Here is a 23,743-nt window from a genome sequence, read left to right as displayed (position 1 = left end):
TTTTTTTTTTTAAGAGGTTTTTGCTATAGGGCCCATGAGCTCGACAGACACAGACAGACAGAGAGACAGAAAGCAAGAAATCACCCCCCAGGGGGGATGGTCACATTGCAATCCCTTCTCCTCCATTCTCCTTTCCAGACCTTGGGAACGTACACACACACGCCCGGCGTGAGTTTTAAGCCACCGGGTCCAGGACGCGAACCACGGTCGACTACGTGGGAGTCCAGCGACATAGCCATTACTAACTGCTGGTCCCCCTGGTAACCTGTGAAAAGTCAGCAGCTGAAGCAACAGGGCCCCACCGGATGGTGATGGGATACAGCGTCTACACGGATATTTCTCGGCGCTATTCCTACCTTTGTGGAACCTGGTGCACCTTCCTTTATCAGCAAGCAAAAAAAGCCCGGTAGAAAACAGGGATAGGTATAGCACGTTCTGTGAGGTAGGGACACAGTAGGCTATAACACATGTGATTTACAGGACACTTAATGTGTACTGGAAATGTATAGATGCAGTTAAATGGCGCAGGATACGGTGAGATGGTGAGATTTTTTTTTTATGTGTTCTCCTTTGTTCTTCCTATTTCTCTGTTCCTTCTCCATCACAGTGCTGCTCTTTGCTACTCTCCAAACCACGAACCAATAGGCCCTCTTTTCTTCTCGCGCACAGTCTACTCCATTCTTCCACGTGCGCCCAACGGCACCGCCCAGAAAACCAACTAGATGCGTTGCACTGGACCTATGCCTGTCGGAAAAATCAGCTAGACCGAGCTCCTCTGGTCAGGGAGTCCCGCACTGGTGCTCGGTCGCTTGTACCAGTGGCGCATGGAAATCTGACGCTCAACACCTCAGTTACAGAGACTGACTAGGGAACAGAAACCGAGTTGGGAACAGATCATGAGGTCAGTGCGGACCTTAGCCTCCCAAGGACGCTCGCTCCCCGTCCTAGTTCTGGCGGTGCTCCTAATTGACTCTCTGGGGGAGGATATAATTTTTCACCCTGACTGGGGGTTTGACTCGTACGAAGTCACCATTCCCAAGAAACTGAGCTTCCGTGTGGAGGAGCAGGGTGTGGCTAGTCCCGTGTCCTACCTCTTGCAGTTAAAAGGCAAAAAGCACGTCCTTCACCTGTGGCCCAAGAGGTTGTTGTTGCCGCAACACCTGCCCGTTTTCTCCTTCACGAAGGAGGGGGAACTGCTGGAGGACCATCCTTACATACCCAAGGACTGCAACTACATGGGCTCGGTGGAAGGGTCTCAGGACTCCGAAGCCACTCTCAGTATGTGCATGGGGGGTCTCCGAGGCATATTGAACATCGATGCTAAATATTACCAAATTGAGCCCCTCAAGGCTTCTTCCAGTTTTGAACATGTGGTCTATCTACTGAAGAAAGAGTCATTCGGCAATCAGATCTGTGGTTTACCTGATGGTGAAACAGATTTGGAAATGTCCCAGGAGAAAAATATGGCTAGGCTAAGAGATTTTCCTGGATCTTATATGCACAAAAAGTATTTGGAATTATCCATGGTCTTTGATCAGGGTGCTAATCAAAATATTACACAAGTCATAAACGATGCCATTCTTTTGGCTGGGATTATGGACACCTTCTTTCAAGAGATTAATACGAGAATACATCTGACAGGTGTTGAGGTATGGACAAACATTGAAAAAATATATGGTAGATTTAATAATATATCTGAAGTTTTAGGCAAATTTGTAGTATACAGAAAGCAGGCACTTCTTAAGCGGCTTCCATCAGATTGGACACATTTATACCTTAAAAGAAAATATAATGATGCCCTTGCATTTTCCATTGGAAGAGTGTGTACTGATGAAAATATTGGATCAGCAAGCTCTTTTCTAGATGGAAATATTCTCGCACCTGCCACTTGGACTACTCACGAACTGGGCCATGCTGTGGGAATGAACCATGATGAAGAATACTGCCAGTGTAGGGGTAGACGCAGCTGCCTCATGGGCACAGGACGTACTGGGTTCAGTAATTGTAGCTACATCTCCTTTTTTAGAAAAATTCACTTAAGAGCAAAATGTCTAAATAACATTCCAGGGCGAGATTTTATACCTAGGAAATGTGGAAACAAAATTGTGGACAAGAATGAGGAGTGTGATTGCGGTTCCAGAGAGGACTGTCTGAAAGACCGCTGTTGCCAATCAAACTGTAGGTTGAAACGTGGCGCCAACTGCAGCATTGGACTTTGCTGTCATGGGTGTCACTTTCGTCCGTCTGGATATATGTGCAGGCAGGAAGAAAACGAATGTGACCTTGCAGAGTACTGCAATGGGAGTTCAAGTAACTGCCCAAAGGACACTTATAAGCAGGATGGAACCCCTTGCAAGTACGAAGCCCGTTGTTTCAAAAGAGAGTGCAGATCCAGACTAATGCAGTGCCAGAGCATTTTTGGACCTGATGCCAGGGAGGCTCCTAATCAGTGCTATCATGCAGTTAATTTAATAGGTGATCAATTTGGTAACTGTCAGAGTGATAATAATAAAACTTACAAACAGTGTACCAGGGACACTTCCATATGTGGCAGGCTGCAGTGCATAAATGTCAAAACTATCCCTGATTTGCCAGAGCATACTCTTTTGATTTCTACTCATCTGCAGGCAGAAAATCTCATGTGCTGAGTCACAGGCTGCCATTTAGCCATGGTACCCCTGGGGATCCCTGACATGGGTATGATAAATGACGGCACCTCCTGTGGTGAGAACCAGGTATGTTTTAAAACAAGATGTGTCGATGTGTCAGTCCTGAAATTTGACTGTTTGCCTGAGAAGTGCAATGGCAGAGGCGTTTGCAACAATAGGAAAAACTGCCACTGCATGTATGGCTGGGCCCCTCCATTCTGTGAGGACATGGGGTATGGAGGAAGCATTGACAGTGGGCCTCCGGGGCTGCTAAAAGTGGAGGTGCCTTCCTCGGTTCAGGTTGTGTCCATTATGTTAATACGTCTTATTTTCTTAATCATCTCAGTGATTGTGGTAGCTTTCAAGAGAATGATCCAAAAGTGGTTAAGACCTGAAGAAGAAATATCATTATCAGATAGCATTGATGAGAGCTAATGTAAAACGGAGAAAGTCAAGGAACCAAAGTATCAACCAGGCAATCCACAGTCACTCAGTAACACAGGCTCATGTATTTAACAAGGTTATTATTTATCCAAATGGCTCTTCATTGTTCTCCCACTAACCATTTACTTAAATTTCCCCACAATCTTTGGTCAGCAAATAAATGATAGCCATGCTTTGGAAACAATTTAGTGGATTTTATTTCCCTAGAATTCACTTGCCACTCAGTGTGTAACTTAAGTTTTGGTTATTCTGAAATGAACGCACCCTAATGGCTTTTCTGAACACTAAAGTGGTGCATGCAGCGAGTTTCATGGAATTACCAGCTGCCAAGAACAGCCTCGTCTCTCAAAATCCCTGTGAATGAAGTGACTGTCATCTTCTCCCTCTGCCTCCCTGAACTTCATTAATGTGAACTTCATTGCCTGTGTCCTCCGCGGAATGATCTATGGTGAAAACACAATTTATGAATGATTTATGGTGATAAAACAATTTATAAACAGCAGTATTTCCACGGTGTCCCTTGGATGGGCACCCTGTTGTGGTCACCCTGAGTCACTACAGCTCTGCAGAGGTATGATTTCTGATTCAGCATTGAGGTGACCTCAGATGGGGTAATGACACTAGTTTATCTGCTCCTGCATTGTACCAGTATCTGGAGGACGGTAGCCCTGGTACTGGGCAAGGCTGTTAATAAAATCCTGAGTGTGAGATTTCTGCTTGCAGGGACAGGTCTTTGTGAATGCATGCTTAGGGACACCTGCCCCTAGGTTTGTCCCACTCCTAGGCACAACAGAGGAGAGTGAAGTATTTCCAAGGACCCATGTCTCTGTCTCCAGATCTTCTCTTCCCTTAACACAGTACTCTGAGCTGGAAAGGAGGAACACAGAGCGGTGCCTTAGTAGGGGATAGTTCCCACAGGGCTGTATCACTCCCATACCCGTGCCAGCCCAAGTGTCTCAGTCTTGTTCTAGGCTAGGCCTTCCTGCTCTCCTTTCATCTTCCCCCAGGCTCATTTCCCTCCACTGTCCCCACCCCAGTTCCCTGTTTCTTAGCACACAGTTCTAATTAAACACCAAATTGGGACTGGCAGGAAAGGTTAGTCCTTCTAAACTGTTTTGGAACTTTTTACTCAAAGGAGAAAATCAACAATACCCAGATTTTGTTATGATTAATTCCTAATAGTTATCATGCGTGGTCTTTGCCAGAAAATGTCCTAAAATAAAGAACATTGAGTAACAGCTACAATATGAGTAATGATGTCTAACCTTTATAGAGAGTTGTTTATGTGCCTGGCAATGCCCTCAGAACTTCACGTGCACTAATATGTGAATATATTATATTGAAAAGAACTCCATGAGGTAGGTGTAATGTTTTCCTCATTTTACAAATGAGAAACTGAGGCTCAGCAAGGGTCAAAAAATCCTTCCCAAGGTTCACAGCTAATTAAGTATAACATTATTTAAGGAAACCTTATATAAAATATTTAGAGATCAAATTTAGAAAGAAAGATTTATTCAAAAACTGTAAAGATATTACACATTAGAAATGATAATTAAAAAATTTTAGTTCTGGTAAAATATACATATTTATCATCAATGATAATATTTATCATCAGCCATTTTTATGTCTGCAGTTCAGCAGTATACATTCATGCTGTTGTATAAGTACTCTTCAGAATGCTTTTCATCTTGCAGAACTTGCAACTCTATACCCATTACACAAGGATTTTCCATTCTTTCCTTTCTTAACTCCTGGCCACCAACATTCTGCTTTCTTTCTATGTGAATTTAAGTATTCCATCTACCTCATATAAGTGGACACATACAGCCTTTGTCTTTTTATAACAAATTCATTGCACTTGTTCTAATGATAAAGTTCATCCATGTTCAAGCATGTGTAAAAATTTTCTTCTTTGTAAGGCTGAATAATGTTTCCACATATTATATTATATACCACACTTTTTAAAAGACAGATTTTTGGTATAGGCATGTGTGTTCACCAGGAGACAGAGAGACAGAAAGCAAGAAATCATCCCCCACGGGGATGGCCATACCGCAATCCCCTTTCTTCCTTTCTCCTCTTGGGATTTTGGGTATGCATGTACATGAGCCTGGCATAAGTTTTAAGCCTCTGGGTCTGGGACTGGTACTGTAGCCAACTACGTGGGAGTTCAGTGTTGTAACCACTGTGCCATCTACCGGGCCCTGTACTACAGTTTTTAAACATAGACACTGGTTGCTACCACCATTTGCCTATTGTGAGTAATCATGCTATGAACATGGGTGTTAAAAATATTTATTGCTATCCCTGCTTTCCATTCTTTTGGGTATATATCCAGAAGTGAAATTGCTAGATTGAGTGCTAAATCAATTTTATTTTTATTTTAGTACCTGCCGTTACTATTTTCCACAGCAGCTGCACAGTTTTTCATTCCCACTGTTGGTGCCCAACAGTTCCAATTTCTCTATGTCTGAAGACACAATTATGACTACTTTTTCCTATTTCAAAGTCATTTCTAGGGAACTTGGGAGAGTCAAACATTACCAGAGGCCTAAAAATATTAAACCACTGATAGTGAAAAGCTACATCCCAGGCATATTGCTGGCTTTTGTTTTAATTTTATTATTATTATTATTTAATTTGCCTCACGAGAGAGAGAGAGAGGGAGAGAGGAAGTGAGAAATCAAGCCACCAGGTCATGACTTGAACTGAGTTCAGCCAAGTAGAAGTGTCCAGCACCTTAACTACCCTGCCACCTGCTGACCTAGCATAGTGCTTTAATGATGCATAGTACGCCTTTTTGTCTCTTAAAGCATAGACAGTCTTTTTGCCAATTTCTTTTAGGAACAGAGACTTGAGTTTTTCTTTAACCAGTTACTAATCTAAGAATTTCAAACTCACCTGTAACCTCCAAGCCTCTGATTCCAAATGTCCCACCTTTTTGGACTAGGCCAATGTAAAGGACTTGTTATGCTGATTGAAAACTCTCCTGGTCTCAGAACTAAATAAAAGAAACCACTGTAATCTCAGCATCCCAAGAAACATGCTTGTCTTTCTCCAGACTTGGTCACTTAAGTTTGTGCTTAGTAAAAAACTGCATTTATTATTTCTATAGAGTTGGTTATTCTGTCAACACATCCTTCCCAAACGTAGGATTTTCTGGCTTTTACATAATAGGCTTCCGAGTGAGTGTGAAGTGGCATCTCATTGTGTTTTTTTTCTTTTAATAGAAAATTTAAAGTTGTGTATATTTTACCACCACCAACAAAAAAGTTTATTTAAAAAAATGAGCAAAGAACAACAAAATTTCCATTAGTGATTTTTTTTATCTTTTAGAGAGAGATTTTTGCTATAGGGCATGTGCACTTGCTGGAGAGACAGAAAGCAAGAAATCATCTCCCAGGGAGGATGGCTGTGTTGTAATCCCTTCTCCTCCATTCTCCTCTTAGGGTTTGAGGCATGCATGCACATGCACCTAGCATCAGTTTTAAGTTGCCGGGTCTGGGACTAGAACCACGTGGGAGTCCAGTGATGTAACCATTATGCCATCTGCTGGTCCCCAGAATGGTCTTTAAAAGCACATGTATGGTATATAATAAACAAATTGAGGACATAAACATATCACCTTCAACATTTAACATTATGTTGTGGACATTCAAAACTTACCCCAATGATTATTCTGTAAGTATGTACTGAATTGTCTATGACATTATTGTGAAGTCCAGTTCTAAAGAAAGACACTGTCTAAAAGGCAATAATCTCCTAAATTAACAAAGATAATATTATCATATTCAATGAAAGAAGAATTTCTAATCTCCATGTAGAAAATTATGGGAAATAAGAGTTTATAATCTGAAAATTTTGTGAGTATCAATCATTGGTCCAGTTAGAGATAGGTAACATTGTGTATAACAATAGCTCATTAGGAAGAGATAGAAAAAGAACACTTTTACACACACTGAGTTCTTGCAAGACTATAGTACGATACTGTCCAAAAAGAAATAAGTCCTTGAAAAAGCAAAGATAAAATGAAATTGGATAGAGAGGTTTATAAGTGAACATATGGTAAAGATAGTGATTTGGCAACTTAATCAGCTTTACAAAGTTCTTGATTTTAGCTTTTTTTTTTTTAATTTGTTCCAAAGACTCAGCTGTAATATTTTGAACTTTTTCTCTATTATCTAGTTCTATACAATGAGTAATGGTTATAATGAATACATAAATTAAAATTAGGGACTACAACTGTCTATCAGATAATTGGTGGATTTGTATTTAAACCTGCTTGAATATAAAATTGTTGAATCTTCATTTAGTCCCAACATTCAATGTTATTATTAATATGTGTGGACCTACCCTTTTTTCCTAGTTGTTTTGTGTTCTCTTCTATTTGTCTCTCTTCAGCTTTCCTTGTATAGTAATCCCTTTATTTCCTAAAGACCTGGTTTCATTTTGGTGAATTCTTTCAGCATTTGTTTATCTGCTAATGATTTTATTTCTCCTTAATGATTTTATTTCTCCTTTCCATTTGAAAGGTAATGTTGCTAGGCATAGTACTCTTGGATGAAACTGATTTTCCTCCAGAGTTTTAATTATATCATCTTCCCATTGTTTCCACTGAGTAAACTGATGTTGGTCTAATGGAATAATCTTTCTAAGTAACTTAGCATTTCTCTCTGGTCATTTTTAGGATTTCGTCTTTGTCTTTGATTTTTACCAATTTGGCTATTATATGCTTTGTATTTCCTGGAATTGGATGTCCACATGGCTCTTCTGGAATAGCTTTTATGTGGATTCATTGTGGTTTTGATTTGTATTTCTCTAATGATTAGTGATGTTGTCTTAGTCTGTTTTGTGTAACTGTAACAGAATATCTGACACTGGGGACCAGCAGTTAGCGTAATGGCCATGTCACTGAACTCCCACATGGTCGACCGCAGTTCGAGTCCTGGACCCGGTGGCTTAAACTCACGCCGGGTGCGTGTGCGTGCACACCCAAGATCCTGAGAGGAGAATGGAGGAGAAGGGATTGTGGCATGGCCATCCCCCCTTGGGGGTGATTTCTCGCTTTCTGTCTCTCTGTCCGTCTGGTGAGTGCACGCGCCCTATAACAAAAACCTCTCCCCCCCCCCAAAAAAAAGAATATCTGACACTGTGTACTTTATAAAGAAAAGAGGCTTATTTGACTCACAGTTGTGGTGATTGGAAAGTCTAAGAACACAGCTAGCATTTGGCTAGCTTCTGCGGGACAGCATGGCAGAAAGAGGCAGAAAGGCCAGAGGGCATATGCAAAGAGAGATATGCAAGTGGCTGGCCTTGCTTTTTAAAATCCTCTCTCCCTGGAATTAGTCTAGTGAAAATTCGCTCGCTTCCTGGAGAAAGCATTAATCTATTTATGAAGGATCTATACATGAGTTTCTAGTACCTTCCACCAGGCCCCACAACACAACACTGCCACATTCAGGATCAAATGAAAGCATAAGTTTTCAAAGGAAACAAATTGGAAAAAATAGTGGATATTGAGTGTCTTTTGGTATGACTATTTTCTATAAACAAATGTTCTTTGGTGAAATGTTGATTCAAATCCCTAGCCTATTGTTTAATTGGGTAATTTTATTTTTGAATTGTAGAAGTTCTTTAGATATTCTGGATATTAACTCTTTGTGTAGATATATGAGTTGACAATACTTTTTCCATGCTGCAGGTTACCTTTTCGTTCTGTTGATTTTATGCTTTGATGCACAGAATATTTTATTTTGATGTACAATTATATTCACTTAACAATGGGTTATGTTATGAGAAATGTGTCATTAGGCGATTTTAATGTTAAGAAATAAACATAGATTTTATTTATACAAACCTAGATACTATATTACACACCTAGGCGGTGGTATATTATAATTTTAAGCGGTCACCATTGTATCCGTGTTCAGATGTGGGCTGAAAGGAAATGATGTGGCATATGATTATAGTACAATTCATTTATTTTTACTTTTGCTGTCTGTGTGTTTTAGCATTATATCCAAGAAATCCATTCTAAAAAATCTTCCCCATGTTTTCTTCTAAAGGTTTTATCCTTTTAGATCTCACACTTGGGTGTTTAATCTCTCATGACTTAACTTTTTTTTTTTTTTTTCATGACTTAACTTTTGTATAAGTAATGATCCAGCTTCATTCTTTTGTATGTAGATTCTCAGTTTTTTCAAATTCCTTTTTTTTAACTTAGTGATTTTGTTTCTAAAATATCCATATTTCTGTTACTTTGACTAGTGGTTACTCCTTTAAATAAAACTTCATGAATTTTCACATTGAATTTATTTCTGAAGTTTTACTGGTTTCTCTTTTAGTCTATGTAAGTATGCAATAGCTTTTACTATTTTGCTGAACAATTTGAAATTTTTTATAGATCTCATTCTTAAAACTTTTACCTTTGTTGTTTCATATACTTAATATTGTCCATTTTAAAATAATTTGTCCAAAGAACAAAAAAGAATAAAATATCACATAAAGATTTATATTTCCTTGTACATAGTCCACTTAACTTTGCATTTAAAAATATTTGTTGGGAGAAATAAAAACAGAAAGAAAAGACAAAAAAAAAGAAAGAAGAGCAAAAGAAGAAAGAAAAAGAATGAGAAAGAAAGAAAGAGAAAGAAAGAAAGAAAGAAAGAAAGAAAGAAAGAAAGAAAGAAAGAAAGAAAGAAAGAAAGAAAGAAAGAAGAAAGAAAGAAAGAAAAAAAGAAAGAGAGGAAAAGGAAAATGCATTTGGTAGGGCCAGGTGTTAGCAAAGTGGTGTTGTAACTGATCCTTCACGGGAAATGTCCTGGGCATAACTCTGAGCATGTGCTCATGATCTGAGCCAGGTGAGATTGTGGACGATGTTGGTGTGAAGACACTGAGGGAGCCCCATTCTCCCTCTCACTTTCTCTCTCCCTGTTCCTTTTTCTCTCAAGGAGGAAGTAAAGAGTAAAACTTTTAAAAGAAGCTAAAAAAATTGTTCTATAAGTTTTTTATTGACTAATTTTTAAAGTTTATTTATTTCTCTCATATAATGAGAGATAAAGAATTCAGTCAATAAAAAACTTGTAAAATAATTTTATAATTGATTCACTGCCAGATTCAATCAGCTCCACATTGTGGACATGCGTGTACCCAGAATACTCATAAAAATCTCTGGGTGATAATTTGGAAACTTTCTGTATAGGTCAGCCTCACAGAGTGCTGTATTTTACTGCTGCACCACATATAGCCCCCACTGCCCAATTTTGTCCCCCCAAGAGACAATGAGTCAGAATCATCTCTTCCCTTCATTGGTAAATATTATTTTATTTTACCTTTATTTCTATTTGAGTCTCTCTTTTCCATTTTTCCTTATCCTTTTTTTTTTTGCTTGCTTTTATTGTACAAATGTAAGGTTTTTGGTGTTTTGACAATACGTATGCATAGTAAAATTATTACTACAGATAATTTAACATGCCTGTAAAATATACTATGTTTTAACATACTATATATCCCTTGGTGTACAAATTCTAACACTGCATAAGGTCATATCTCCTTGATAAATGGTGCTAAGAAAACCAGACATTCTTAAACTAGAATTTGAATTCTAATTCAAAACATTCAAAACTAGATCTCATTCTTAAAACTTTTACCTTGTTTCCTGTACTTAATATTGTCCATTTTAAAATAATTTGTCCAAAGAACAAAAAATAATAAAACATCACATAAAAAAGGTTTTGAATTCTTCTGAATGCAGAAGAATGAAGTCGCATTTCTATTTCTCACTCCATGACTCTTATAAGCAATATCACTGAAAAAATTTTGAACTATACAACTTTATCATTTACACATAAGATAAATGTTTAAATAAATGATTAGTTGCTAATGATAGAGTACTATGAATCAATGAAAGGCAATGACCTAAATCTACATTAATGACCTAGAAATATTTTTACAATTTTTTAGTAGAAAAACTTCAAGTATCAAGACAATAAAGTATGGAGCTATTTAAAATATATCATAATTTCTATACTTCTAAAGACATCAAAACATGGAGAAAGAATTATAACTTCCATCCAGTGCTGCGAGTGTACTGGAGAGGCAAGAGGCATAAGAGGGTCAGAGAGGCATTCACTCGCTGCTCTACATTACTGAGGGATATTTCCATCTTTATGATGTACATATGTAAGTTGGTAAATAAAGAAAAGTGTGTAACAGTAGGTTATTTCCACAAGGCTCTGTGTCTGACATGCAGATGCTACACAGCTCAGCACTCAGACCGGATGTAGCAGAGGGAACTGATGAATTAGTGTCTTTCCTCAAAAAACTCTCCATCAGTCTAAGAAGAAATAGTACAGAGGAAAATGAAGATAATACATGCAGGAGAGAGATCCCAACCACCCTCCTCAATTTAGGCTGCTGGGTGTTGTTTGAAAAAAATCCAGGAGATAGACACACTCGGGAACTGCAATGTCTAACTTCTACCCTGAACCAGGAACTCAACTCAATTGGTGGTACTTCCCTTTCTCCTCTGAGTCACCTGTCTCCTGAGTGTTCTCGCTCATCGTCTTCACCTCCCATCCCTCACCCTCAACTGCTGACTTCACAGACAAAACAGAAGCCTGCAGACTGGCCCTCCCTTCTTTCCATCTCAGTCCACTGAAGCTCCAATGCCTGCCATTTCATCTTCCCTGCACACTGAACTCAAGCTCTGCTCCTGAGGGGGATCTCCTGCAGCATCAATCATTCTCCATGGAGGCTGAACGGGGTTTTATGGAGTGACTTTTCTACTGGCACATAAAGATAGTCAGGACCTTTTTCTCTAACTGCCCTAGGTACCACACAGTCCTTTCCAGCCACTTCCGTATCTCTTCTCTGTCTTTCACCTCCAGTTTCTTAAAGATGAAGTCATTACGTGCCATCTCCCCTTTTTAACCTCCAGTTTCTATTCCAACCTCCTGGTAACTAACTTTACTCATCAGTAGTTCCCTGAACCACTTGGGACTAAAGTCACTACAACCTCCCCTTTGATAAATTCTGTTCGGCAATTCACAAGTAGAAGCATTAGTGAGATGCTCTGTCTCTGTGTTCTGTCCTGACTTCTCTCTTAGTAGATATCTGCTGTTTTGCAGGGCATTGCAAGCCTTTTCAGCCTCATTTTGAATTCTAGTATTCATGAAGGCTCCGGTCTGGCCTCTTTCTCCAATTTCACACAGTCCCTTCAGGCACCAGCTTCAGCATTTGTGGCTTCATTCTGTTCCACAACCAGGTGATGTTGCTCATTCCCCCTGACTGCAGTTTAGAAAGCTCTCCTTCAATACTTCTCCTGAGCAAAGTAGAGCTTGGCATGCATCTTCCCCTTACCTCAATCTACTTCTGACATTTTCCTTCTTTGGGTAGTAGAAACCATGACAGATGCATATGCCTACCCCAGAAAATAAACATTCTTTATATTTCTTGCTTCTTTCATTCTGGGAGAATCCATTAGAACATTAAGTCCAGCAGAGTCTACATTGCATCATGTATTTTGAAGTTGTCAACGTGTGTCCTTTCCCGGAGTGTTGACTGTTAAAGGACACAGGCTCTGAGTTGAATCCTAAATGTGTACAGAAATTGCATCAGTCCCCATCACCATCTGAGTCAAGGTATGCTTTTGGTTTCCTATGTAAAATATGGATGGTAGTAGGATATGCAACATGTGGCCAAGGTGAAAATTTAATGGGCTGATTCATTCAAAGAGCTTAGGACAGTGTCTGACACACAGTAAGTTTTTCAAAATTTGGTTTATTATCAGCCCCAGTTCTATCATTTCTGCCAACAGACAACATCCCTTGTCTGGATTGATATGAGAGCATCCTAACTAATTTCCCTGATTAAAGCCTCCTCCCTTTTTACCTTGTAACACAGTCAGATTGAATTTCCTAGAAACAACACTGAAAATACCCCTCTTCTGGCAGAATTCCTCAGAGCTTCCCCTTAGCCCTGCGATTTGCCATATCCATGTACAATAAGACTGTTGTCTGAGGGGTGTGTGTGTGTGTGTGTGTGTGTGTCTTATTTTGCTGCCTTGTGCCTCATCCATCCCTTATACCACAGACATAATCAACTAAGTGCCTTTCTCTGAAATATCCTGGGCTTTGTTCTCTAACAGACACATTATAAATTGTAACACCATTGCAACCCAACACAGAAATCATTCTGTTCCATGGCACCCGAAGGACACAAAGCAGAGAGAACCACCAGGAAAAATGAGCTCAGAAACGAACTCTCACCCTGGCTCACATCCTGAGCCTGGCAACCTTCTCTGAAGTCAGCAGTCAGAGGGGCTGCACCGGGTGGTGGTGGGATGCAGCGTCTACACAGATATTCCCAGGCGCTCTTCCTACTCTTATGGGTTCCGGGGCTCCTTCTTTCATCCGCAAGCAAAGTGAGCCCAGTGGAAAACTGGGAAAGACAAAGCAGCTTCCCTGAGGTGAGAAACGCGATCTGACTTATGCATCCTGAGATATACAGACACAGATAAATGGTTCAGATACGACTTTTTAATATGTTCGCTTTTGTATCTATTTCTCTATTCCTTCTCCATCCCGATGTTGCCCCCTGCTCCTCTCTGTCCCACGTGCCAACAGCCCTTCTTTTCTCTTTTATTCTCGCGGAATGTTCCTTCCATTCTTCCACGTGCGTCCAACGGCACCATCCAGAAAACGAACAAAGTAAGTTGCCCTGGGCGTATGCCTGTCTGAAAGTCAGCTAGACCCGGCCCTGGAAGGTGGGGGTCTCCTAAACCCAGGAGAGGGAACTTCGCACTTTACACTCTGGCGCCCCTAGAGGCGGTCCATGGAAATCTGACGCCTGAGGCCTCAGTTGTAAGGACTGAGTAAGCAACAGGGCCTAAGGAACAGACGATGAGGTCAGTGCGGACCTTAGCCTCCCAAGGACGCTCGCTCCCCGTCCTAGTTCTGGCGGTGCTCCTTATTGACTCTCTAGGGGAGGAATTAATTTTTCACCCTGATTGGGGGTTTGACTCGTATGAAGTCACCATTCCCAAAAGACTGAGCTTCCGTGGAGGGGAGCAGGGTGTGGCTAGTCCCGTGTCCTACCTCTTACAGTTAAAAGGCAAGAAGCACGTCCTCCACCTGTGGCCCAAGAGGTTGTTGTTGCCCCGACACCTACACGTTTTCTCCTTCACAAAAGAGGGAAATCTGCTGGAGGACCACCCTTATATACCCAAGGACTGCAACTACATGGGCTTGGTCGAAGGGTCTCAGGGCTCTCAAGCCACCTTTAGTTCCTGCATGGGGGGTCTCCGAGGCATATTGAATATCGATGCCAAACATTACCAAATTGAGCCCCTCAAGACCTCTTTCAGTTTTGAACATGTTGTATATCTCCTGAAGAAAGAGCATCTTAGCAACCAGACCTGTGGCTTACCTGATGATGAAATAGAACAACAGATAGCCCAGCATGAGAATATGGCTAGGCTAAGGGACTTCCACATATCCTATATGCACCCTAAGTATATGGAATTGGCTCTGGTCTTTGATCACAGTAGATACTTGTATGTAAAATCCAATCTTACACAAGTCATAAGTGATGCCATTCTTCTATCAGGGATTATGGACACTTACTTTAAGGAAATCAATATGAGAATACATCTAAAAGCTGTTGAAATATGGACAGATGAAGACAAAATTACTATTGATGTAACCAATTTAGTTCACGTTCTTAACCAATTTATTGTATACAAAAGAAATATCTTAAATGATCGGATTCCATCAGATTGGTCACATTTATACGTTAGAAGAAATTTTCCTGATGCTCTCGGATGGGCTCCTGTTGGAAAAATGTGCAGTGAACTGTATGGTGGATCAACAAGCGTTTTCCCAGATCTAAATGTCCTTGCACCTGGCACTTGGTCTACTCATGAACTGGGCCATGGTTTGGGAATGAAGCATGATGAACTACATTGTCAGTGTAAGGGTGAGCACAGTTGCATAATGGGCAGTGGACGCACTGGCTGGAGTAACTGTAGTTTTGTGAATTATTTTAAGTTCGCGTATTCAGAAGCATCTTGCCTAAATAATATCCCTGGAATAAGTTATCTGGTAAGGAGTTGTGGAAATAAAATTGTGGAAGAGAATGAGGAATGTGATTGTGGTTCCAGAGAGGACTGTCTGAAAGACCGCTGTTGCCAATCAAACTGTAGGTTGAAACGTGGTGCCAACTGCAGCATTGGACTTTGCTGTCATGAGTGTCGCTTTCGTCCGTCTGGATATATGTGCAGGCAGGAAGAAAATGAATGTGATCTTGCAGAGTACTGCAATGGGAATTCAAGTAACTGCCCAAAGGACACTTATAAGCAGGATGGAACGCCATGCAAATATAAAGCCCGTTGTTTCAGGAAGGGATGCAGATCTAGATTTATGCAGTGCCAAAGCATTTTTGGACCTGATGCCAAGCAGGCTCCTAATCAGTGCTACTTGTCTGTCTTGAGTGTCGCGTTCGTCCGTCTGGATATATGTGCAGGCAGGAAGAAAATGAATGTGATCTTGCAGAGTACTGCAATGGGAATTCAAGTAACTGCCCAAAGGACACTTATAAGCAGGATGGAACGCCATGCAAATATAAAGCCCGTTGTTTCAGGAAGGGATGCAGATCTAGATTTATGCAGTGCCAAAGCATTTTTGGACCTGATGCCAAGCAGGCTCCTAATCAGTGCTATGATGCAGTTAATTTAATAGGTGATCAATATGGTAACTGTGAAATTATAGGACTTCATAACTTTAAAAAATGTACCAGGGAGAATTCAGTATGTGGTAGGCTGCAGTGCATAAATGTCAAAACCATCCCTGATTTGCCAGACCATACTCTTTTGATTTCTACTCATCTGCAGGCAGAAAATCTCAGGTGCTGGGGCACAGGCTACCATTTAGCCATGGTACCCCTGGGGATCCCTGACATGGGTATGATAAATGACGGCACCTCCTGTGGTAAGAACCGGGTATGTTTTAACAGAAGTTGCGTCAATGTGTCAGTCCTGGAGTTTGACTGTTTACCTGAGAAGTGCAATGGCAGAGGCGTTTGCAACAATAGAAAAAACTGCCACTGCATGTATGGCTGGGCCCCTCCATTCTGTGAAGAGGTGGGGTATGGAGGAAGCGTTGACAGTGGGCCTCCAGGACCGCTGAAAGTGCAGTTGCCCTCCTCAGTTCAGGTTGTATCCATTATGGTAATGCGTCTTATTTTCTTAATCATCTCAGTGATTGTTGTGTCTTTCAAGGATTTGATAGGAAACTGATAAAACCCAAAAAAGACTCCCCCCCAATTAATGCTGAACAATTCAAAGCAAAGAATATCAGGAAACCAAAAAAGTAACCAGGCAATCCACAGTAACTCAAGAAGACAGGCTCTTTCATTTAAGGAGCTTATCATTTATCCAAATGACTCTTCATTCTTCTCTCACTTAAATTGTTTTTTTACGTAAAATTTCCCACACACTTTGATCAGCAAATAAATGATATCCATGCTATGGAGACAATTTAGTGCATTTTATTTCCCTAGTAGTCATTTACCCTTCAGTTTGTGATCAAGTTTTGGGTATTCTGAAAAGAATGGCTTTTCTGAACATCAAAGCTCTGAACAGAATGAGTGTCATAGAACTATCATGGTTTCCTGCGTGCTGCTGTCCCTCTCAGAATCCCAAGAAACGAAGTGATTGGCAGCTTTCCTCTCCACCTCCCTCAACTTGATCAGTGTGATCTTATGCACCTGTGCCCCAACTTGTATTATCAATGGTGACAACACAATTTATGAACAGCTCATTTCAAGAAGTGCCCCTTGGAGAGACATTTTTGCTGCTGTGGTCACTCTGTGGGTCACTCTAGTTCTGTTAGTGTGCAGTCTCTTAGTGTTCGGTGGGATCTAGAACGGTTTAATAGTGCTAATCTGAAAACTGCATTCCATCATAGTGTACAGATAGCCCTAGCAGTCTCCATGGGCAAAGTGTTAAAATATCATGGATTTGGAGTTTTTGCTTGTAGAGACAGGTCTTTTTTTGAGTGTGTGCTGAAGGATACCTGGACCTAGGCTTGCCACACTGCTGAGCAGAACAGAGGAGAGGAGGAATGTTTTTCACTCTCAAGGACTCATGCCTCTGGCTCTTTTACACACTGCTGTGGGCAGGAGGGCCTGTCTCAGCCCGCATTTCTCAGTCTGGTCCTTGTCAGGCTGTCCTCTCATCTTACCCCAGGCTCCTCTTCCTACAATGTCATCCACCCCAGCCCCCTATTTCTTAGCATGTAGTTCTTCTAATTAAAGACCAAATTAAGGCAGGCTTACAGTAAAGTTCAGTCCCCCTGAACCATTTTGGAACTGTTTGTACTCAAAAGAAAATATCTATTGTAATCTTGAATAAAAGATATTATGTAAAACACAAATACAAAACCACTCCTTAATTGTGATAGTGTAGTTAGCAGAAACTATTTAAAAGGCAGTAAAATAAGTTGTTATAAATGGAAAGGATTCCTTAAAATTCTAACTACTTAATGTTGGTTTAGAGCTTTATGTATTTTTTTAGTTTTTAGCTTTTGATATAGGGCATGTGCACTCACTGGAGAGAGAGAGAGAGAAAGGGAGCAGGGACGGAAAGTGAGAAATCACCCCCTGGGTTGGGTGGCCGCACAACAATCCCATTCTCCTCTTTGATTTTTGGGCATGTGTTCATATGCATGGATCATGTTTCTCAAGCTGCTGGGTCAAGGACTTGAACCACGAAGTGTGCCATTGTGAGATCCAGTCACTGTAACTTTCATGCCTTCTGGCTGCTCAAAATACAATATTTCTATCAAATGGAAAAATGTATTATTTGACATTTATTTAATAAATAAATAAATTTACAAATCTGTAAAACTATTAAAACTGACAAATTAATTTAATAAAGAGATTTAAGGAAAGGAAGTACAATAATAAATAAGCAACCACCTAATATACTGTCAGTAATCACTAACAAAAATGAAAAACGTTTTTATAATAAAAGTCAAAGAAGATTAACTAATAAGGAGAAATTTAACAAGAAATGTACAAGACTCACATGAGAAAAGTATAGACTGTGAATTATGACCTATAACACTGTTTGATGAAAAGGTAAGTCATGTTTCCAACAGGAAGACATTAATATTAATAAAATATCAACCTTTCCCAAGGATTTATGTACAATGTAATTCTGAATAGAATTTCTTTTTGGATCTAAGTTACTTCCGGAATTAATATGGAAAAATAAATGTGCAATGATTATTAACAAGATGTTAATAAAACACTGAAAAAGAATACTAAGGAAGAATGTGCCATAATGGATTTCAAAAATGGACATTGAATTAACCAACGTAGTGAGTCATTCACAAAAGAATATTAAATAAATCATTACAAAAGGACGAAAATATAAGAAAAATTCAAACATATATGGGAACCAAAAGCATGAGAAATTTGACAGAGGAAAAAGGATGGCTTATGTAATGAAGTCATAGCATTCTGAAAGAAAGTTAAGTTAAATCCTGTACATCTAGACTCATTATCCTGATTTTTCAGAACACCACGGATCAAAGATCTAGAAGCTTCTAGGTTTAAAAAAATATTTATTTGCTAAGGAAAAAGCATTAAACTGTCTGATCTTTCACCAGTCATGCTGACTGCCAGAAACCAAAGCCTTTTTTTTTTTTTTTTGGAGAGATATTTTTCGCTATAGGGCGAGTGGGCTCGCCAGACAGAGAGAAACATAGAGACAGAAAGCGAGAAATCACCCCCCAGGGGGGATGGTCATGCCGCAATCCCTTCTCCTCCATTCTCCTCTTGGGATCTTGGGCACGTACGCACACGCACCCGGTGTAAGTTTTAAGCCACCGGGTCCGGGATACGAATCGCGGTCGACTACGTGGGAGTCCAGTGACATAGCCATTACGCTAACTGCTGGTTCCCGAAACCAAAGCCTTTAAAGAATTTAATGCCTTTAAAATTCTGACAGAAAATAATATTCAGTATGGTATTCTTAGTCAAGATATCTCTTGAGGCGTTTAACTCTCAAGGCCCTGCTTTTAACAGTTTTATTTATTTATGTGAATAAGAATATTAATCTACAGCCTTTGTCTGGACATGCCGAAGATATTCATTTACCATGCAAGGGTAGCTATTCAATAAAATTGTGCCTAGGAAGTTATTAAAAACCACCCCTCTGGTCAGGGGATCTGATGCTTCACCCTTTGACAAGCCTTTTTTCTAATCTTAGTGGGTTTAAAGAAAGACTTTCTTTGTTAAGTTCATTAGATATTTCCCCCTGCCAAGACCAGGGGCTAGTGTTTACTTCATGTTATGGTTAAGCTGTAGAGAACTGAGAATAGATATCATGGTGGAGCCACACATGGAACTATCCACTGGGACTGTTAACTGCTGGAGTCTATGGTGCTGAACGTTCCCACAGACTCTCAGCTCTAGACCACAGGTCCCGCTCTCAGTTCTTTATCCTTCCTGTGAGCTCAACCACGATGTGGAGCTGGGGCCACATGGACACGTGAAATTTTCTAGTTTTAGTGGGAGGGCTGTAAGCAACATGGGTTTTATTCTGGGCATCACCCTTAATAGGAAATAAATGAATCCCTTTCATCTGTTTCTATTTTTTGGTGTCCTGAAATTTCTGATGCAGTGTGAGAGTCACTTCTAAACTGGAATTGACTTGAAAATATGTCTCAGGTAAGAACAAAAACTTTTTAAAGATATTATTGTATTGGAAAAGCTTTTAAGAAACAGTGTGACCTAATTTTGTAATCGTAGGCTAACAACTTATTGATATATACATCAATATTACACATATGAATGATTTCCGAATCTAAGAGCAATGATAACTCTAGGAAATGCTGTAAGCTGATGTGAGGTATGATCAGATTTGCATTTTCAAAATATCTATCCTTCCCAAGTGAAGCTTCATGTCATGGGTCACAGTGAGTTAGATTAAAGTACTAACAATATGGAAAGAGACAGAGAGGGAGGGAAAGTGAGGACTCACCTCGGATGGATAGCCATACCACAATCCCTTGTCTTCCATTCTCCTCTTGGGGATTTTGGGCATGCACACCATGCACCTGACATGATTTTCAAGCTGCCTGGTTTGAGACTTGAAATGTACAGTTGGCCCTGTGGGAGTCCAGCACTTTCACTACCACACCACCTGCTGGCCCTCATCAGGAGATTATTAAGAGGAAGAATTCATAGGACCTTTTGACAGAATAGATATGGGAATGAACGAGATGGCAGGATTGAAAGGTACCTCCAAAGTTTTCAACTAAAACTCGGTGACTTAAAAGCCATTTTCTGATGGAAGCAATATTAGGAAAATAGAGAAAACTATGATTTCACTTTAGATATGGTTAGAGGACTAGATGGGAGTGCTTTGAGATGATATTAAGGTCAGAAACATAGAATTCTGTCAACCAGAATGACAGGCATTCCTCCCCAGGGAACCCAGAATAGATAAGACCATGAGGCACTTCTAGCTAATAATCCATTTCAAAGTAAGCACGGTCCCTAAAAACCGACTTCCTGGATTTAAATTCTGCCTCTGCCACCTATTAATTTGGTAACCCTGAGCAAGTTATTCAGTTTCTATTTGCCTCTGTGTTTCTTTATCTATAAAAAGAGAATAATAAGCATTTCCTCTCTTATAAGGTTGTTGTGAAGAGTAAATATAAAAATGATATGTCATAAAGTTAGAACTAAATAATAATTCTTCTTATTATTATCTTTATGTAACTATTTATTTTCAGCTGTTCCTGTGTCTAAAACCCCAAAGCTGAGTTTCAGTTAGCTTGGACCTTAGTACATGTCCTAAGAGGCCTCTTGCCCTAAGTTCAAAACTCAGAGCAAAGGTTTTATTACTGCTTTAACTCTTTCTGAAGCTACATAATGTATGTTCTCCCTCCCTAAAATTCACCCTTAACCACCACACAACCTGCTGGCCGCCATGAAAGGCATATTTAAGAAAACTTAAACAAATCTTGGTGAGAATGAGGATGTATTGAGAGGAAGAGAGGAAGCAACCCCAAGGCAATGAGAAGCAAGCCCTGGGGAAAAAATCCCCTTTCTGAGGCTGACCTGGACTAGAATGAGGCTATTGGAGGTCTTTAGTAGCCCGTTTATGAGAATACATGTTAATTTCTCTGTGAGACTATAAATTTTTATTAAGAGGGTGTTTCTAGACCCCACTGAAATGATGTGTAATATCAGAATTATGCTGGCATTTCTTCCCTAAGAATCACAAATCCTAATTCTGTAGCTCTTCTGGCCCACACATTTCCATTAAGGGATTAGTACCTCTACTAGATTATTTACAGCTGTAACACCCTTATGTAGCAATAAAATGTGTATGTGGATAGGTAAGTAGAGAGGCAGTAAAAATGGTAAAGAACGGGAAGTCCAAAAGGAGCCAGATCCCTGAAAAATTAAAATAAGATGGTACTTTTCTTATAATACAATAAAGCCCTGAGGCCATCCTTCTTGCTCATTCTTTGGTTTTTTTTTTTTTTTTGCCTTTATTTAATTTTATTTCGGTCTGGTAAAAATAAACATAATAAAAGCTCTAGCTCTAAATGGACACAATCAGACATGAGTGCACTGAAAAGTTAGAATATGAAATGAATGACAAGCTCATTTCATTTTAGGAGATTTCTGTTCCTAAACGCTTTCTGTGGGTAGAGGTCGCTAATTCGTCTATCACAATGTGCAGCCTCTTAGAACCTTCTCTCTAGTATAGAGGACTAAGAATAATAGTAAGCAATGTTAGCTTGACCTTATCTGTCAATTCAAAGCCCTCTGGGTTCAAGTGGGGTCTCACTGAGATGCTGGGCTTGCACATGCCTGTGAGTGATCCTGACTGGCTGAGGCTGGGGTGAAAGTGAGATCATGTCTTGATTACAGTATGAAGACCTGTAGGAGGATTTGTCTATCTTTCTTTCTCTCTGTCTCCCTTTCTAATAGAAGAAATAAATAAATAAACATTAAGATAAAATGCTCTAGGTTTGCAAAATAGTAAGAGAACCTTCATCAGTTTAATAGTTGTTGTGTGTTGGACTTTATGAGATGCAATTATTCATCATTATATAAACCCATAATCCATTTGAATTCTGTACTTTTTCCCATTTTGTAAAATAAATATACTCTATGTTTTAAATCATATAAAGAGAGATGGAGGCTGTCTATACAACACCAAACATCTGGAAGAAAAGAATACATAGTCAAAGCTCATTAAAAATAGATTCATAATCAAAGTATGCTTTTAAATTATGAAAATAGATTTATGTCCAACATCTTGAAGAACCCTCACATGTCTGTTTATGTTTCAAACATAATTTACAGATTATTAAGAGTAAAACTTAATTAAATGTGCTCTGTTTTCTTTGACTTTAATTTCAGTTAGGCCAGAATTACTGGGCGTTTGGGGGGAGAAAAGTCTAAAGCTCTTCTTACAATCATTCTACCATCTGCACTTTCTGCTTTTTCTCAACAAGTATACGTTATGTAAGGAGACTGCTCATGTTACATTTATCAGGTGACCTTTTTCTGTATTGGTACAGATGAAACAGAAGTAAAAAGTCCCACAAATTCATCTTTTTTTTTTTTTTTTAATTTTAGAGAGGTTTTTGCTATAGGGCGTGTGCGCTCGCCAAAAAGACAGAGAGGGACAGAGAGACAGAAAGTGAGAAATCACCCCAAGGGGGGAGGGCCATGCTGCAATCTCTTCTCCACCATTCTCCTCTCGGGATCTTGGGCATGCACGCACACGTGCCCAACATGAGTTTAAGCCACCAGGTCCAGGACTTGAATGGCAGTCGACTACATGGGAGTCCAGCGACATAGCCATTACACCAACTGCTGGTCCCTTCCACATGGAGTCTAGCTTTGTGGCCTGAGTCACTATGTGGTTTCACTGATGGGCAGGAACATCATAGATGGTTCTGGGAATGCTCAGCAAAGGGAAAATTGGGATAGTTCCTACTAAGTCCTCTTCTCTCTGCTCCCACCAGGAGACCTGTTACCAAGAACCTTTGAGTGGGGATGCGAGCCACCATATATCAGATCTGTAAGTTTCACAAGCAGTTGTAGTCAAGCTTCCAAGTGACCAATTGTCTGCAACTGCAGCTGGATCAGCAATTCAATTATTGTGACAGAAATGCAAGGCTTTGCCTTTCCTCCCATCTGGAGCTTCACAGTCATTACTGATTCTGGAAACCAATGTTTGCTCTTCCAAGGGATGGAAGGAAAGAGGAATAGGAAGCTAATTTATGTATTGTGTGACAGTGTTGTGGGCAGAGGAGATAACGGGGCATTTCCCACGTTGGGTTAGGGTCATGTCAAAATCCATGATATTCGGGACCAGCAGTTAACATAATGGCTATGTCACTGGACTCCCATGTAGTCGGCCATGGTTCGAGTCCTGGACCCGGTGGCTTAAACTCACGCCGGGCAATGTGCATGCGTGCCCAAGATCCTAAGAGGAGAATGGGGAGAAGGGATTGCGACGTGGCCATCCCCCCTGGGGGGGATGATTTCTTGATTTCTATCTCTCTTTCTCTCTCTGTCTTTTTATTAAGAAGGTGTTTCCTAGACCCCACTGA

At 40.1% G+C, this 23,743-nt stretch overlaps 1 protein-coding gene, 1 long non-coding RNA gene and 1 pseudogene across 2 annotated transcripts; all 3 read left to right on the top strand.

Annotated features, from left to right (window-relative positions):
* The first annotated feature begins 698 nt into the window (after nucleotides 1-698).
* On the top strand, nucleotides 699-4,326 carry LOC102468597 (disintegrin and metalloproteinase domain-containing protein 30-like; annotated as a pseudogene).
* A 9,437-nt stretch (nucleotides 4,327-13,763) lies between these two features.
* Nucleotides 13,764-23,208, top strand: LOC102469423 (uncharacterized). The gene is made up of 3 exons (XR_003547504.1): nucleotides 13,764-13,801; nucleotides 19,780-19,826; nucleotides 23,153-23,208. It is a non-coding gene; the product is annotated as an uncharacterized LOC102469423 (long non-coding RNA).
* On the top strand, nucleotides 13,783-16,608 carry LOC102469009 (disintegrin and metalloproteinase domain-containing protein 30). Its single transcript, XM_006166293.2, is given in 3 exon segments — nucleotides 13,783-15,372; nucleotides 15,615-16,381; nucleotides 16,384-16,608. Coding segments are annotated over 3 exon segments (2,226 nt in total). The 5' UTR covers nucleotides 13,783-13,993; the 3' UTR covers nucleotides 16,464-16,608.
* Nucleotides 23,209-23,743: the final 535 nt, after the last annotated feature.

The sequence above is a fragment of the Tupaia chinensis genome, unplaced genomic scaffold (assembly GCF_000334495.1).
Source record: "Tupaia chinensis unplaced genomic scaffold, TupChi_1.0 Scaffold144247_1, whole genome shotgun sequence".
Taxonomy (NCBI): Eukaryota; Metazoa; Chordata; class Mammalia; order Scandentia; family Tupaiidae; genus Tupaia; species Tupaia belangeri.
The sequence above is the reverse complement of the archived record's forward strand: the minus strand, read 5'-3'. Positions and strand labels throughout refer to the sequence as shown.